The 18,993-nt window shown below is 40.2% G+C and overlaps 1 protein-coding gene across 1 annotated transcript in view; it reads right to left on the reverse strand.

Annotated features, from left to right (window-relative positions):
• Positions 1-14,007: 14,007 nt before the first annotated feature.
• Positions 14,008-18,993, reverse strand: part of LRRTM4 (leucine rich repeat transmembrane neuronal 4) — a 223,585-nt gene continuing 218,599 nt past the window's right edge. The window contains exon 4 of the mRNA XM_075174702.1: positions 14,008-15,330. Within this exon, the coding sequence (XP_075030803.1) occupies positions 15,109-15,330 (222 nt within the window). The 3' untranslated portion in view covers positions 14,008-15,108. The remainder of the gene's footprint in view (positions 15,331-18,993) is intronic.

An 18,993-nucleotide genomic window follows, 5' to 3' on the forward strand; every position in this document is an offset into this window, starting at 1 on the left:
TATTTTATATGGATGTAATTATTCAATCTATTCATCACAGAACCAAAAATCCAACCTTCAAAAAGTATCGTAATGCAAGATTCATTGAATCCAGCTGATATTAAATATCAACAGGGCTCCATTATCAGTTTTTGTATCTGAACACTGTAATATCAGCTATTACTCTTTTATATTAAAGTTGTATCTTTGGGAGAAAATTACTTCCCTTGGCAACAATGGTAAATGTTAACTACCTTGAATATTTCAGTCACATATACATTATGTATAAGATTATGATCTGCTAAACAATAATGGAGAAAAACAGAAAGCGACAAAAAGATTTGCTTTGTAAAAGATTTCTTTCTGTTCTCAGAGAAAAAGCATATGCTATACAAGGAAAAAAAATATTTGGAATAGCGTGTCAAGTCTTTTTCCACTGGGATGCAAGAATCTGATTTAGTATTTCTGAAAGAACGGAGTTCTGGTAGCAAAACAAAGCATTAAAATAAAATGGTTAAGTTATTTGTATGACAGTAATGCCTAAAGACTCCAAGCAATACTGTGCTGAATTATGTAAGGCACTATACATGCAAACCAGAAGAGGTCCTTGCCTTTCTTGTGTGGTTGAATTGTAAACTCGTCACAGCACAGATAAAGCACAGAGGAGAAGAAACAGTTAGCACGCATAGATCAAAGTGGACTACGAAGCGAACCCAGGTTTCCCCAGCTCTTGTTTGAAGCGCTATCCAATAGGTTACACTGCCTCGATCCCATTGCTTTCAAGCAACATGTTGATGTGTTATTCCCACATCCAGGATCACGCGAGTCAGTGGGGTTCTGCAAAGCTGGCCAGACAATCTTAAGCCTCAAACTCTGATTTGGATACCTGTGATCAGACCTCACTTCGAAGATGCACACAAATTATAAATCTCATTGCTTTCCCAGAAAGTAAAGTTATGTAAACCAGCGTTAGCATCAGGTTTAAATTAATGTTTACATTGATAAGTAAATTGAAAATTACATTGCTTGCATACCATTACACAAGCTAATTCCGCATCCCTATTTGCAAATATTTACAAAGCTCTAACTCAGTCATTAGACTAGATACTTACAAATCATTTGGAAACTACCAGTTTATGTCAACTTCATTTTTCATACACTGAAACGAGGCATTAATGGGTAGCAAAGAAGCTGGAACTCCCCATCATTTCTTGTTCAAATTCACAAGGCAGGAAGGTGGTTATCGATAGTAAGGCTGAAGCTGAAGATTCAACTGTGGTGCTAGTTATGCCAGGTTATGTTGCTGCTGTTTTCTACTTTCCTTCAAAGAGCAGCTGCTCTGTCCCATTCCTGACTATTTTGCCATCCAATCCATTTGTAGCTGGATTTACCAATGGCCACACAAACAGGTATCTTGAGGCAATAAACTGAGACGCAAGCGGCTACTAAAATGAATACTGCCACCAAGAAGTTGCCATGTTACGCCCAAACACACAAGCCACTAGCTGTCCTGTCTTTACTAACCCATATGCTTCAACTGCTGGTCTAATTCAAGCAAGATGCAGCTTTTGAAACTTGTAGGTCTGTATTAATCATACTGATGCCAGAAGGAAGTAATTTAAAGTACCAACAACGTTGCAGAAGAACCCACAAAGATCTTCCTTTTACGGATACCATATTTATTCCCTCCTGGAGTAAGATTAGGGTGCCCTTGCTCACCACAACTAGTGCTTGACTTTTTACATACTCCAACCAATTTCACCAAGAGCACTCGTACTATTCAGCACCTGTATCTGCATTGCAATCTAGAATTTGATAGCTTCCACATAAAACTTTTAAGCATACAGATATACTTTAATGTAGATTGTAGACAGTCACAGGTGGTAACCCTTGCTCATGTACAAACTGATTTTATTAAAAAAAGCACATGTATTATGGATCAGTGTGCAATGTTACAGGTGTTCTTAAAACCCAAAAGGTCAGAGGATCTTTAACAATACTACTGAATTGAGTAGATTATTGAATAATATACTCAATGTTAGCCATTCTTTCTGAAATAATCTGTATTTTTTTAGATGCAAAAGCCTCTGTAAGCATTGTAATCTGGTAGCAGAAAAAGAAATAGTCATGTTACCATACACTACACCACACTGCACCCTAAAATCTTACTAGTTGTCTAATCAAACTGATGCAGGTTTGTACAAAGGTGAATTCTAAAACCTTTTTACACCTATTACTTAACCTTTTGGCCACCTTTGGAAAGTCTGGCATGAACTTAGAGAATCACAGGCTACACACACTACCTGCCTACACTGTCCACACACACTAAACCATTCCCACGGTAAGCGTCTACTTAAGTTCTCTGTTCCTACTCGTAGTCCACTTTAGAAGTCAAACAAGAAAGGAGCACTTCTGTTCTGCAACAGAAATAAGAACCCAAGCAGAGGGAATACTGTATTAGCACACCCATCCAAAGTTCTTCCTAAGCATCAGGAGACCATGTGGAACCAGCCCCTGGCACATACGTTTATGGGAAAGGAGCATCCCTAGCTCAAATAAAGACGATGTCGGGGAACAGTTGGGATTTTTGCTCCCTGTTGCAGGAAGAGGGCAATACATTTCATTACCCATCACTTTGCTGCCACTTTTCTGAGAAACGTTTAAAGGTCACTGTAAACTCATTATTGAGGATAAAATACACGCATTTAAGCTCCTCCAAGAATGTTCACCATAAAGCTCACCACAAAGTAAAAGCCAATATTGAAAGATCATTTCAAAAGAGAGCCCAAACCATTTGATGAGCACAATAGAAATAGCACAGAAAACAACTGTTGACATTTCCTTAGGATTCTTTCAGAGCTAAACTTGCAATGGCTATTGATTTTTTGTTTTTTTTTTTTTTTTTTTTTTCACAAGTATATATACATTATTTAATACAACTGAACAGTTTGTAAAGCAACTTTCTTGTGCTTTTGAAATATTGATGCCTTTTAGAAGGTTGAAACCTCCACTGAAAACCTCAATTCCATGTATGAAGCCTAAAATACTGCAGCTTAATCTACACAAAAGCAAAAACTAAGTATTTTTCTTAATTGACAGGGTGCTCTTTATGGTTTTTAAAAGATGACATTCATCGTGCTCCTACAAAAAAATTAACTTCTTTTTCTTTTCCTTGTTCAAAAAGGACTTGTTCTCTTTTCCAAAACTTCACTTCTTGCAAGTTCAAAAATTTTCACGTTAGGCCAGCAGCCTTTTTAATTTAGTAACATCACTCCTACTATGGCCAAAAAATCAATTACTTCAGAAAATACTCCAAGAAAATTCAGTATAAACAAGTATCAAATAATCTTCACAGATAAGTAGTCAGCTTACCCTATGCAGTCTAAAAGGCTTTTATCATATTTACATATCTTAACAGGAATAGAGATGTTTTTGTTGGGAAGAATTCAACTGCACTGTTTTTATTTACACTATAACAACCACTAATATTTCAACATAAATATTCATAGCCAGTGTGCCAGTCTTTCCCTACCCTCACAGCCAAACACCAAATCATTATGCAGTTGAGATTCACAAGAGGTACGACAAATATAGATCAGAGAGCCAGGGTGAGGAGCTCGCAAGCTCTCCCGGGGGTTCCCTGTGCCATCAGGGGAGCGTGCGACATCCCAGCCTCGCTCAAACTGCTCACGAACCCTCTGAGACTTGGGTGCCCCTGAACAGTGGGCTCAGTATATTAAAATATAAAGTACTGGAATTTAAAGACAATTGCCGCCCACTGGTATTACCAATCAGCATTTCTTAAAGGCTTTTCTGCACACAGTTTGAGACTGAGACTAGTGCTGAAAATATGCTAAAATTCTGTGTGCTCCGTTAACACAAACAAGAGGTAAAAGCTTTTCCATGTATGCTTTCACAGTGATTTAATTCAGGCAGGCAGCTACCTAAGGGAAACTGAGGCACAGAGTGCTGAAGAGGCAGCCCCAAAGGCAGAATTCAGAGGAAAATGCAGTTACGAATGCGCTATGAATACATTCAGAGTGATCTTACAAACTTGATGGATACAGTCTGCAGGAGAAAAAGGAGAAGGCTAAGATGAAACAGTTTACCTAATAGCATGGATCACAGCTGCCTTCTACCTTTTCACATTACATAATCCATCACAGTTATTAACAAGACAGTGTATTTTAGCCACTGGTAAAGATTGATACGATTAAGTTTTGAGACCCACTTGCTCACTGCCTTGTTACCCGTGGAATCATACACATTTGTGGAAGGCTAACATGAAACACCTGCTGATCCCTGCAGCAGGATTTTACTCACCTGGACAGTAAAATAACTGTTGGAAATAAGACTTTGCATTTAAACACACACCCCCCGGCCCTGTTCCTGCCCAGCACAGCAAGCTCTGCCTTGCCTGCTACCTAAAATCAGCTGTGTACGTAAAAGAGGAGCCAAAGCACCACATAAGGTTCCTGCTGGGGAGAAATCTCACATCCCTCCTTTGACTTTGCTCCCAAAACATAACCTCTGTAAAAGGCCTCTCAAGATGGAGCCAGTAAAAGATTTCCTCTAGGGCACCAGCAGAGCCTTGCTGTTAGCTCCCGCTCAGCTTTCCTCTCCACAACAGATGCAGAAAGCTGATGCACCCACACCTTGTTGCTAGGTTCAGGCCTGCGCGTGTATTTTCATGTACTTATTAAGCTACCTAGTGTGGATACAGATAGGAATTTACTGTGCGTAGCACATCCGAATGCAGGCCTCTAGGACTGCACAACCAAAACCTTAACAAGAAGTTCACACGAGCTCTCTTCTGTGCAGCTTTAACAAGCATCCCTTTCCATTATGTACATCAGCTAATTTAACTCTGAACTTTCAGATGCCACAGCACAGACTTCTACTAGTTTATCTACATCTCTATTGACCTGTCTTAACAGTCTGTCATTTACATTATTTATCAAAGTCTGACAGCAGGCACAGCGCTCCACCAAATACATATGCTAAAACAGCCAGGCCTTGCCCAGACGAGCTTATCATCTAAAAGATACAAGACACAACATGAGAGGAAAGCCAGGTGTGCCACAGAACATCTCTCAAAAGGTGCCGGACGAGAAAAATTCACTGCCTTTCAATCGGTAAGCCTAAATGTATTATACTAATAATCTAAGACCCGAGGAGAGGTCAGGGATGCTCACAACGAAGGGAAGGCTCCCTGCGGTGCTTCCTGAAGCTTTACCTGTTAGCGCATCCAGATTTCAAACTAATTTTCCTTGCCTGAAATACCTGACATTTCCTGGGCGTACTATCCAGGGCTATCAGTCAACATTTTCTTTTGATGGTTATTGCCAGCAGGAGCCTGGTAATGCACACCAATCACAGGAGTCTCGCATGTTGCTATCCCCACTTCATTCAGTTGCCTAAAGGTTGTTCTTAGTAGTAATGTAGCTAAGGAAGTGCAAGCACAATAAGCCGTAATGCATTTAGATAGCCCCATTTAGCTCAAATACAGTTTTACCTCTACAGAGCCATTCTCCAGAAGTCTATTTTCCAAGGGAAAGTCAGAGCAAAACAGAGCTACGCAAATCCTACCCGAAAATTTCCCAAGAGAGTACAATTAGGATGCCTTTACTCAGAGCCATTTCAGTGTGCTGCAATTCTTCTCCAAAAACTTGATCAAATGTGAATAACACTTATCAATTAACTGCCATCAACCTAAAGATACTAGAGTATCTAGGTATGTAGCTACTTACTCTAGTATCCTCTTGTTGATAGCAGGTAATATGTTTTAGTCTATTTATCTATCTTCACTAGGGCATTAACACATCTAAATGTTTCTACCATCTCACAGAGGTCATCCATCAGAAAAAGCTAACTCCACACTTATTTAAGAATAACTTCTTACACCTTAAGAAGGCTGTTTTATCTCTGTAAACAAGCACATAAGTAGATAGGGATGCACACTTACAAACACTCTATTAGTACAAGTTATTTTAATTTCTACAGTTCTAAAACCAACTACATTTTCAACCTCAATGAATTTAAGCAAAAAGACGACTACATGTTGATCTACTGGACAGGATGAATTTCAAGCACTACTTCAAAACTTATTTGCATAGATAAATATAAACTAGCACGCATTTGCATCTCAACAGGAGCCATTTCAGTTCTTTAAAGACTAAGGCCTCCTTATTTTGGTGCATTTTAAGAGTCATGTGCTTTAGGTACTTACTTCTAAGTGTGTGGAAGGAAGTTCATTGCTGAGATCTGCTGTTACAAAGCCCCACGGAGCAACTGAATGAGAACGGCATTACCAAAGCCCCCCAGGCAGAGCAAGAAGCATGTGACTACCTTCAGGTGAAGGGATTCAACCACTAAAACTCAGCTAGCCCTCCCCTCAGCTGTGTCCTACCTTCCAGCTGCTGCAAATGTGTGCAAATTAATGGGAAAGCTCTTTGCTAAGGCAACAAGTAACTGTAGACTTTCTTTCAAACACATATTAATAAACCACTGTTTCTACCGAACATTTTCTAAGATCTCTTAGGTGCTCTAGAAAGCACAGGACAGGCTTAAAAAAACTGTTTTTCAGAAGCACCTCTCTTATTTTAACCTTGAGGGTTTCACTCTAAGTGTTTCCAACTCTTCTGAGTCATTTAATGCTTTGCAGGGAGAGCAGAGGAGGGGATAGAGAAGTCATCTTGGCTATTAGGATCTTGTAGTAAAGTGAGAATCTCAGTTCCTGTTATGATTTCTGGTTTGTTTTGGTTTGGTTTGGGTTGTTTTTTTTTTTTTTCTTTTTTTTTCTGAGAGAAAAGTGCCAGAAAACTTTTAAATCTTTAAGGTCTCAAACACTAGCCAAACAATGAGAAATGCATCACTTCAACAAAGTTTCTAAGAAGTCAGTCTGTATGGAAACAGAGTAGACTGACAACCAAGGGATGATAAAAAGAGGAAGACATTGTCTCAAATTTGAAGATGGAGAATATGGCAGGTTCAACTGGAAACACAGAAAAAGCTTATGGCAGAGACTGGATTGGTCACTGCTGCAAGCAGGCCACTAAACTTAACCTAATTGTTGATGAAGGCACTCAGGGTTATCCTGTCTTCCCCAGCACCTCTAGTTACTTCCATTTGCTGTTGGTTCCCAAACCCTGCTACAATGGGTTTTCAGTGAAGATGCACAAAACAAGGACAGATTCAGTTCTAGACTAAACTACGAATGTGAACATCCAGCAGGTCTAGCACATAACCTGAGCCAGCCTGCAAGCCCTTTGCTACTTGGGCTAGTGAGAAAGTGAACTGTAAATCATTCCCAAAGCACCTGCAGATAAACTGTAAACTAATTAATACCAGATTTATTGATGCACAGCAAATATTTTGCAAAGAATTTATCTGAAACCCTGTCATGACTTTACACTTTACAGCATTGATTTATAAATCATTGAACAAACAGTGGCATGTCCAATAAATACTTTATGAATGTTTGCCAACACTTTATCTTACATAATATGATGTAAATACATTGCAAATACTGCAATGTTTGAGTATGCTGTTCATAAATTACAACCTGCATACCATCAACTACAGTTCATAGAAACGTTTGTTCCTTTGCCCAATACAAGGAATTTAAAAAGGAATCTGGCCCCACACTTGGGGTGCGGCAGTATGAAATACAAGCCTTGGCTCTGATTATTCACTAATGCTAGTCTCTGCTACACCTCTGTTCTTATTATCAGCCAAGTGTGTTTGTTCTTCCTGCTGCGCCTTTCTTGAACCTTTGGAGGAGTTCCCCATAAACATGCACGATCTATAGGCTCCTCCACCTGAGTTTAAGAGGAAAAAAGCTCCTTGACATTGCTTAGAGTGCTTCGGCATTGGCACTGTTTTCTTTTTAACTAACCACTAACTACCAAACATTCCTATTTCCAACACTTCTTACAACCAATATTCTGTTCACGTGCTCTTTTGTATGTCTGCGTCCATCTGCTTTCCCTTCAATGATTCTCAGATAAAAAGTTCTTCAGGCAAAGATTACCTTTTTCTTACACTCTTTGCAGCAGCTAGGACTATGGATCCTGGATCCAGGACCGGGGTCATGTGCAGGGTAAACACAAATATTAACTCAAACAAGTTTCATTTTCTTATTACAGCTCTTAAATCCCCAGTGTTCCAGCTTGTCTAGCTTCAGAGAATACATGAGAAATATGCCTAAATCAGCGAAACCTTCTTCATGTCTGCCATAACCTCAAATATGTCCTATAGGTACACATACAGGAAAATCACAGATCCCAAGGTTTTAAGATCAGACGGTGCTACTCTGCTCAGCTTGTCTAACCTCCCAGACAAGGCAGGCCAGCGAAGCTCACCCAACCTGTGATGCGATCCTGTGGTCACTGAAACCACAGGAGTTTCTCACGTAAGGTGCCGGGCAGCCAGAGAAGGCAGGCTGTGAGCAACCTGCTTTAACTGTAAAGTTAACTCGGCAGGAAGCTGATCTAGATGACCTCCAGAGGACCTTTCCAACCCATGTTTTCCTACTATTCCCCAATTTAATTTGGCCAGCCCTCTTGCTTTTAATGAATGAAACGTCCAAATGCAGGTAAGTTCAATCTTTCCCTGAAAATTCAGCGTGAATAAACAAGCAAGTCCTAAGATGGTGACTTAAGATGTATTTTGCTCTAATTTGTTGGGACGTCTGTTTTTTTTTCCCAGAACACTAACATCACTGTATATGCTACCCTGCTTTCTTTTTCAACTCTAAATCCCAGGAGGATTTTGGAGGAAAATGCTTTCTTTTTCCTTTTTCATCAGCCTATCAAGATCCCCTCATTCCTGCTGTTCTGAGAACACACTTTTAGCACAAGAGTGCTTCAGATCACTGGGGAGTCCAAAGCACTGATTGAAAGTCACGAGCTACCATAGTTTTTGCGTTATCAGATTGATTTTGCTTGCCTTTTTAATACGCAAAATATCATTGGGGGGTGGCAGGGAAGGGGGAAGACACAGAGGGCTTTTCTGACTTTATTATTTATTTCTGTTTCACTTGCACCAACAGTTGTCACTGAGACGAAGGCTGCACTGGTGCAAAACGCTGGGCTAAGATGCAGGCTCTATCCCGAAAAAGTCCACAATTTTAACAAGACAGACTAACAGCTAGAAGGGAAGAAAAAAACAGAGTGTGATATTCCCAAGGTCATGTAATGCAGTACCAGAGTCAGAAACCCGACTCCACACAGTTGAGGCAGCAGGTCTCCCTGGAGCTCCTGCAGTCGCTAATGCAAGGAGTTGTCTTAGAGGCCATTGCTTCCCCACCGACGAGGCCTTTCTCCATAGTGTCCACAGGAACGCAACAGGAATAAGATCTACTACCTGGCCAGGTGGCAGCTGATCATCTGCATCTTGCCTCCCTGAGAGGCAGTAACTCCTGAGTTACTCAAGGCTGCCTTGCAAATGCACCATGTTTCAGCTGCTACTGAGTTTGGAATGACTCTCTTCCTTTTCTGCCCAATTTTGGATACTTCCTAGAGAAAAAAAATACAAAAATTACTAAAAGCAGCATGAATGCATTTAGCAGCTTACTTGTAGCTATTTAGAAAACTTCTCTCACCTGTAGTTCAATCAGACAACAAAAATAAACAAGAAATTATGTATATATTGCTCGTTTAATTTTTAAAGTCACCTAAATAACTGCCTAGGGTGATATATCTTAAAGCCAGTGAAGCTCATCATGTCTTCGAAGCTAGCAGATAATGTTCACATCCATCTCTGCAGTTCATTGAAGACCTCAGAAGTGCTGAGCTAGCACTGGAGGGCTGCTCGGCAGCGACTTTGTGGGAGAGAACCCTGTGATCTGCCTGCCTCAAATGAAGTTTCATTTTTGCATACTAGAATATGTCTTAGCATAGTAATGACAAAGGCGTAATGTATCCCCTGACTCCAGTAATGACTGACATAATTCTCTTCTGTAGACTAATTTACTTTAACCTGCCTACATATTATTAAAATGCCAGCCACCAGGGCATCAAAGCAAATAACGGGCATTAAGTACTAGTGAAATAACTGCACAAGAAACAAATGAAGGAATATTTGGTACTGCTACTCCACTTAGGAACCCAAAACTGCTGTGTTTTTGAGTTTCCTTATTCTGTATTTGACCTATATACTTAAAGCTTTCTGTTTAACTTTTTTACCAGTATGGAGTTAGGTTGGCTTTATTTTTAAGGAAAGGGCTGGTTTATTCTTATTTGCCATTGATAATTACACTTGCTAAAATAATGACAATCAAATCCCATCTTTCCAGTGATAAGCAGGATTCTACGGTGATCTGGAACAACATTTTCTGCTCTTGCAGGGCACTGGGGAACACATCTTGTGTGTCCCTGAAATCCCTCCTGTTTTCTGGGGAGCAAGGAGAGATTTTAATTCTTGTCCTCCAACAAGCCCAAACTCAATAGTCTATCAGAGCCTTCTTTATTGCTCTTAATGTTATCAGGAAGGCATTCCAATGCTTGTGCATGGGCAATAATATCAGACAGGTAATTTCTTTTTCTTAATTTAAGGCAAGGTTCCAACTTGATGGACTTACAGCCTTATCAAACCCCCTTTCCTTTATATAGGTTTAAAAATGTGACTAATGACATTTAAAGGAGCCTGTCGTGGTTTCGGCTGGGATAGAGTTAATCATCTTCTTAGTAGCTGGCGTAGTGCTGTGTTTTCAATTTAGCATGAGAATAACGTGATAACACACTGATGTTTTAGTTGTTGCTAAGTAGTGCTTATACAAAGTCAAGGACTTTTCAACTTCCTATACTCTGCAAGTGAGGAGGTGCGCAAGAAGCTGGGAGGGAGCGCAGCTGGGACAGCTGACCCAAACTGGCCAAGAGATATTCCATACCATAGGACGTCATGCTCGTATATAAGCTGGGGGGAGTTGGCCCGGGGATAGCGATTGCTGCTCAGGAACTGGCTGGGCATCGGTCAGTGGGTGGTGAGCAGTTGCATCACTTGTTTTTCCTGGGTTTTGTTCCCCCCTCTCTCTTTTGTTGTTTTTCTTTTCATTACAATTTTTTATTATTATTATTATTATTTTATTTTATTTCAATTATTAAACTGTTCTTATCTCAACCCAAGAGTTTTCTTACTTTTGCTCTTCCAATTCCCTCCCCAATCCCACTGCGGGGGGAAGGGTGAGCGAGCGGCTGTTGGTTGTCGATGGGGTTAAATCACGACAAGCCCAATTGCGAGAACCTCCTAAAAATTAATAAACTTCAATACATAGTACATTAGACCCTTAAATCTTCATGCAGCTTAAAAATATCTATAAAATCAATAGATTTCCCATGTACAACGTGCCAAATTCCTTCAGGGACTTTTTCCAAAAAGGAAATCAAGATAAAATTGTGTTTATCAATCTTCAGAACGCTTTCCATTCATTACGGAAAAGGGAGGCTTATGCCAAAAGATTTCTAAATCTCAGAGCAAAATATTGCTAGCCTTGGAAATAATTCCAAGCGGCAGACTGCTTTTACAGGCTTTCTCCTTGGTTGCAGATCCTACTCACAGCATTATCAGGACAGTATAATTTCAGTGCCCTAGTGACATTTGCAAGACAATTATTAGCTAGAGAGACAGGCAGCAGTCAATTTTTCCCAAAGTCTTCCAGAACCTGTTATTTGGTCACATCAGTTGTTGTCTTTTGCACAGCACAGAGTTCAACAGCTTTGGTCTGAAGGTCAGCCTGATGTTTTTCTTGCTTGTCTGGATACCGCACAAGCGTGAGCTCTCACAGCAAGACGGCAGCCTTCTTTGGGAGCTCCGTGGCGCTCAGCACTCAGGCTCTGTGCAATGACCATAAAGATGCCATCACAAGCAAACATTCAGTAAGGCCCCATTTGCTGTTTGCTAGGAGAGGAATCATTAGGGACGCTGCAGAAAGTTTGTATTTCTTGGGTCTTACCTGGACACCTGGCGAGTTGCTCCATCCTCCCTTTCAGAGCAGTCACTTCCCTCACAAGAACTGTATGAAGAGGAGTAGAAAGACCTTCCCTAAGGAGAGTTTGGGCATATTTTTAAGTTGAAGTTGTAATACAACCACATGATTCCAGGAACTGACACTTTAAAAACAAAAAACAAATATGAAATAACAAAAGACTGGAAATGAAAGTATTACAGTTCTGGTTTTTTGCATTACAGTTGAAGTGCAAGTTTTTTATCAAATTTCTTTGGCTTTAATTGCAGCCATAGTAGTTTAAGTTTCAATTTCTGTTACATCTGGAGTCCCAGACAGGCTTGTATAGAGCCCTTTTAGTTTGATCACAACCAACACTAGTTCAGGTAGCTCAGTACATGCTGCAATGACTTCTGCTTTGATCTAAAGCAATCCATGACATAAATATTTAGCTCTTCATAACCTTTAGCACTTAAGTAAGGTATAACTTCATGTCTTCAAAACATTCTTGGAACATTACCTCCTTAATTGTCAAGAACACAAAGAAAAGTTACAGGGTTCTTGCGCAAACCGACACCAATGTATAAACAGCAGAAATGCAGCAACATTTCGGGCAGAAAAGCATGAATTCATTCAGGAGACTGCGCATACAGTAGTATATTTTGTTCTCCTTGGGCGGCACAATTCCCAGTAATTGCAAAGAAAATCTGTAATCTGAGTCTAATGCCAGTTCCAAACATCCCCCAAACCAATGCTAAAATTAAGTTATTTTGAAATCAGGAAATGAAAAAAGGGAGTTTGTTTAATTTTATCTTCCCTTTCAGTAGTTACAAAGTTCCTTTTCCCAGAGCATGGGGGGAAGTTGCATTGATGAAGATTATAAATGGAATTAAAAAATAAACAGCTATTCTCCAATATTCACATGACCCCAGCAGCTGGGGGTTTAAGGAAAAAACATAAAAAGACAGTAAGTAATCCTGCTTGACATTTCCTTCTCTGGTTTTGCTAGTATCAGGCTGGCAGATACATACTGCCCTCTTAAAAACTGAACCAGCATTATACAACTGTCTTTAATGAACCTTATAATAAAAACATTACCATCCTCATGTTTTAGGAGCATGGAAATGCCATTACACTTTTGATGCTTATGAAATGTATTCTACTGCTGATCCGGAGCCCACAGGAATCAATGGAAGTTCTTCCATTTGCAGCTCAATAGGCTGTGGGTCAATGTTTTAAACTCAATTTGAAGGCAACTGGTGTTTCAGGCAGCTTTCTCCCTCCGTCCGTAGCACTGCTAAAGCTGACAGATATCAAGATGTCTAATAGAGCTGGCTGTAAACTCATCACCTAGCCTTTCACTCCATTTTCTTTTCATTTCCCGTCTAACACTTAATTCTAAATACGTTACCTTCGATGCATCAAGTTGACTTTGTACGTCCATGTTTCCCTGCAAGCTGCCTAGCACACAGAATGTGTACATCCATACATATTCCTCCTTTCCTTTCAGAGAAAAATATGTAAGTTTTTCAGGCAAGAAACACAGAAGACAATGTAATATCGTATATGTGATACAAGACTCAGCACTTCCAGAAATTCATTAAGCCCTTACCCTTGTGGCCAAGTGTATTTCTCATAAAAACACCCAATATAAATACTTGAAACAATCATGAAATTCATTATGTCCTAAACCCCACTGCTGTATTATTCACCCTCCAGTTAAAAACTTACACCTTATGTTCTAATCTGAATTGGTTTAACTTCAGCTCAGGGTTTGCATCTGAAAAGCCTGCCTTCTGATAGAAGAAACAAAAAGGAAACCTTTAGTAAAAAAAGAAGGCTACTTCTCCCTCTTCCCCTCCCCCAGGCCCATATAGGTGTTCTGATAAAACCACCTCTTAACCTTTTCCTTAGACAAGCCAAATAAATTGAGCTCCTTCAGACTCAGGTTTTTTAAACCTCAAAACAATTCCTTGAGCTCCTTCTAAGAGGCGAGATAGAGGTGAAACAGGACAAAGCGTTGTTCCCTTAGTCCACTGAGTCACCGTGTCACACATCCAGAGAAATCATTCAAACAGTAGCTTGGCTGTGGTGTCCCAACCACAAAATAATATGTTTATTTTTTCCACCACTTTTTTTGTTGTCATTTTATTGATAAAAACTACACAAAAACTAACTGATCATAATAATTAATTAAAAAAAACAAAAAAACAATGTTACACATTCTCCTGTGTTTTAGAAATTGTGTCAGCCGGTGAGTTTCACCAAATACTCTTGCTTTAAAAGATTTTCCTTCTGATCCATTTCAAGCACATCACTTCCATTTTGGTTCCCAAACGTCCGTTAATTTTGCTTAACAAGCACCGCTGGACTGTAAATATGAGAGTCGTTACTCCGTTGCATGTTTTCCCCTTTTTTAGAGCCCGAAAAGTAATTATAGTTTCAACAATGAAGCACAATGAAGATCGTAAAAATCAAAAGCACCCTCCATAGTGTACAGCCTGTGTCTTAAATGTACATGCACCCAAGTTTCTTTGTTTCTGCTGCATCAATTGCCAATGTCCTTTTGGTTCAACATAAGCTTTAATGCCCATGTCTGAAGTTTGAAATACTAGCGCTTGACCACTAAAAAAACCAAAACCAAAAAACAAACCCCCAAAAGAAAAAAGAAAATATATATCTATCTTTTGTTTGTTTAAAAAGAACAAAAATATTAAACAAATCTTTGAAGAGTAATAAACACCTAATAAGGAAACATGGCTGACCCACCCCACCCAAACCCTTGCCCTCCCCACCCCCTTTATTTTTACCTGTGGTTCTCCTTCCCTGGAACCGTGCAATGTAGAAAAATCAAATATACAAACAAAACTCTTAATCCATCCCTTTATGTAGCTAGAGTGAAATCTATTTTTTTTTTTAATAAGAACTTGACAATCTCTCTTTAATATTTACATTGAGGAATTTGTTTGAAAGTTTAAAGCAAAGAAAATCCTGAAGTTCTCAGTGTGTACTGCAAGATAGCATTTCCACAGTCTGCAGAGTTTGCTTTATCCCCTTCCCTTTGTCTGTGTTGGAACATTTGTAACTGGAATGGTAGATTTTAGTTTCTTGCCCTGGTCTCTTCTGAGATGAAAGGTCCCTCAAAAGAACTCCCCACTCCGCCCCTGAAGAAGTTGTCTCCATCGTTAGTTTGGTATTCTCTCAATGTAAATGGCTGGAGCAGCCGAACGCGCGATCGTAGCTATGAAGCTGTGGTCTCGACTGAGTTCCAGGTTGGTTGTCTCAGCCTGCTCCCGGGACATGGTATCGTACCCCTTATTTACATGGAGAGGCTTATGAGCTTGGCAGTATCCGATCACTGGTTGGTCATAACTGTAATAGGGTAACGTCTTCATGTGGTGAGGAACCTGCACCAGAGAAAGAGATCGAAAAAGAGAAACATGTAAGTAAAGTGCTTAGTCATGAATTTGTACAGCATCTATCGCAATGCAGCCTCAAACCCACTGGGTGCTCAGCACATCCGCATTCATCGCACGTTCTTGCAGCAAGATAAACCTTTGAGGCTTCTAGGTTGTCTGTAGCACGTGCAGATCCCTCTTGAGCGGGATTGCTTAAATTCGTGTTAGTCAGTGGGTCCCCACTTGTGGATGGACGTAGTATCTGCTGAAAGCCTATGTCACCACAGACAGTGGTCTGTGCACAGCTTTTGCAGTGTGCTGAAGGCAGGTTAGAGGGGGCTACTCTCCGTTTCGGCAACTATGTTCGTGGGCAGATTTTCAAAGTGGTCTTGCATGCTGAATTCTGACCTCTTTTGGACAATCCAGCTATGAAAGGTAAACTGGAAGCTGCTGGTAATACAAACCTTTTAAAAACTGGCCCTTCTTCCAGCGCCTCGAAAGGAGCTGAGCATTTCTACAAAACTCAGACCAGCCTGAGCATGTCAAAGGACTGGAAAACCCGGCTGCCAGCATGTGTAGCTTTCAGCACAGCTGGAACACGTGTTTAGTTCTTCTATGACAAAGCCGCTTGCCCAAGGTCACGATTTCCTGGTTTCTTTATCTTGCAACCTCACCAAGAGAAACACTATCAAAGAGCCTCAACTGATGCTCGCTTAGCTGAGCAGATCCACACCTTGTAAAAATGGCCATATATTGGAAAAGTCTGCAAGATCTACCCCGAATCCCATCTCTCTTCTTTACGTAAATACTCAGAAACTGCCAGCCCCCCACCTTCGTTTTTTTCCATAAATGTTCTGTGCTTGCAAATGTTAATCCTACAGCTAAATATGATTTATGGCACAACATCAGATACAAATCTTTGCAGATAATTTTATCACCTGCAAGAGATGAGCTGATCAAGTAGAAAGAAATATGCTCTTAGGGGAAAAAAAGACACACTGCAGGAGATAAAGGCAAGAGTTTATTCTAACACTGCTAGAAAACCTGAGCTCATTATAGCTGGAGATATCCTACACATAATTCAATCTTGTAACAAATGCCTTTTTATTTTCCATGCCGAACTTTAAGTGAGGACTACAGAGCTAATTTATCATAAATTTCCATTGCATGGCGCACTTCATTCAAAAAGGTATGAAAAAAGCAAAGGCGTTAAGACTAATTCTAAGTTTTGCAGGGTTAGAGTCCCTCTTGCATTTGGATCTCTTCAGCAGTTACATTTCTCCCTCTGCTTCTCTGCTGAGAACGCTGGAGAGATTCCAAAACTCTTCCACTAGTTGGAATTCAGCTGAAAACGTCATTTTACGTGGCAGTTGAATGGCAAGAATGCAGAAGACAAGCTGCTCGGTATAATTTGATAGGACAACTGTGTTCACTTGTGGATCAAATTCAGCCACAGTGCAAGAAACTATAACTCCCTTTGGATACAGTAATATCTATGCCAATTCGTATCAGGGCTTGAATTTGTCCTTAGCCTTTAAGGCAGCTCTTTATGATTCTATAAAAGCCAAGGACTGTTTGTGTTCTGGAGAGTTGAGAGATTGAGGTCCCGGCTTTACAGCAATAATACACAGTACATTAACCACCTGAGTCCTGTGTGCAGCGTTGTTTGCTTGTTTTCTCCCCCTCTCCAAACAGAAGTCAAAAGGATCAGGATCTCAACAACATCCCTAAACGGTGGACAAACACCTTTCCTCTTCAACTATTTCTCAAGTAGTTTTATAGAATCTCTCGCTTGTTTTCACTTAAAAGTCAGGTTTGCGTGTTTCTGAAATCATATTAATAAGGGTCACTGTGCCATGTGTCTGGAGGAAAGGTGGATATTCTTTGTCAGAGTAAAAAATAAAATAAAATAGGTGTATCAGGCAACCCATGAGATTAAGGAGTTGCAGGTTAATTTGTAAAAAGCATTTCTAGGACAATGAAGCCCAGCAATGGATTTGCACCTCCCTGTTCTCAGGCCTGGCCCTTGTACTACTCTTCCTCTCCCTCTTTTGGGTGCTAGGTCCCATTAAGGCAATTAAAAAAAAAAAAATCATGTCAAATGACTGTAAGGTACCTCCAGTAAAGACTGCATGAAGAAATACCAAGTCTCCCCCCTCCCAAGTTAGTTCTTGTGGCACCTCTAGAATCGAGGTAACAATCATACGAACAATTCCAAAAAGAACCTTCCTGATCAAAGTGAAAGCCTCCAGGGGACTGTCCCCACAAAATGGGGTGTCCTTTCCTTCCCTGAAACATAATGTTGCATTTTCAGAAAGACATGAGGGATCAGTCTTCATTTACAGTGAAATCCAAGCCCACAAAAGCTTTTTCAGGACACAGCCTTGACTGTAGAAACTACTGCAAATGTGGGCAATTGTACCACTGCTCAGTTTGATGCAAGTAAAAAAGATGGAAAGTACTGATGACATTGTTCACTCTAAATAAAGCTGATACTATTATATTTTTTCTGATTCAGAGATCAACAAAACGTATTTAAGAACATCTAAGTTGTTGAAAATTAATTTTATAAGTATTTTTGCTCCAGGTTCTGAAGTAACTTCTTTTTTGTTTCATTATTGCTATGGAACTAATGCCTGAGACACTGAGAGATGTGACCTTGGACAAGTCATTTTATGAGCTGGAAAATGAGAAGATTAAGTCCTGCCCCTGCTTGCCCTTGGAGTCTAGAGCTCTTTGAGGCAAGGGCTGTTTGTGCAGGGACTAGAACAACACAAATCTAACCTAAGCTGGGGCCTTTCAGCTGCTGTAGCCTCCTAGAGACAATAAAGCAGATGACTAGAGTGAAAAAAATCCAAACAGGTCACTAAATACCTCCGCAAATAAATACAGACTCTGGGATTCTGTCATCTCTATCTCAAGGCCTCTTCCACGGAAGACACATTTTTCACCGGCTAGAAAGTGGGAGGAAGGCTCAGCATTTACCTGCCAGCAAATCAAAGGCAGAGCCAAGAACAGAACTGGGATCCTCTAGCAGGGTGTCCTTCGCTGTCTCCTCCACTCGGCTGCCACTAACCACAGCCTTTTGTGCTACAAAATTCTTCCAATTTAGTTTTGGAAGAAGTTCCAATTGTAAATGAAGATAAAGAGTTGCTCACATGGAAACACAACAGATACAAAACAAAACTCTTTCTTTCATATAATCTGTCATAACATCTGATTCAGTTCTTGGCTTCGTGTGCTCACTCACAGTTATGCTCCATGACAGCGCAGTCCAGTGCAGCCAGTGGAGCTCAGGGATGGGACACAAATGCCAGGATGTTTAACAGGAGATGAGGCATGTGTCTGTCCACAGCATCTTCTGAATCATTTCTATTTTAATTTCTAAAAACGGCACTGACTAATACTTACTTGAAAGATTCAAGCTTTTTGCAGTAGGAAGAACATAAATCAAGAGGAGAAGGTACTCCAAAGTCACTGATGTACACGTGATGGACATTTTGGTTTTAGCCATGTATGGCACCAAGCAGGATTGTCTTCTGCTCTAATGCCTTATTATAAGGGAACATACTGCCTATCCAGCGTTGCAGATAGTTAATTAAGTCAACGAATGAATCCGTGCTCTGAAGAAAGCCTTGACTCCATTATGCAATGAGCTTACTGCCTTATAAG

This window comes from Calonectris borealis, chromosome 27, assembly GCF_964195595.1.
Source record: "Calonectris borealis chromosome 27, bCalBor7.hap1.2, whole genome shotgun sequence".
Taxonomy (NCBI): domain Eukaryota; kingdom Metazoa; phylum Chordata; class Aves; order Procellariiformes; family Procellariidae; genus Calonectris; species Calonectris borealis.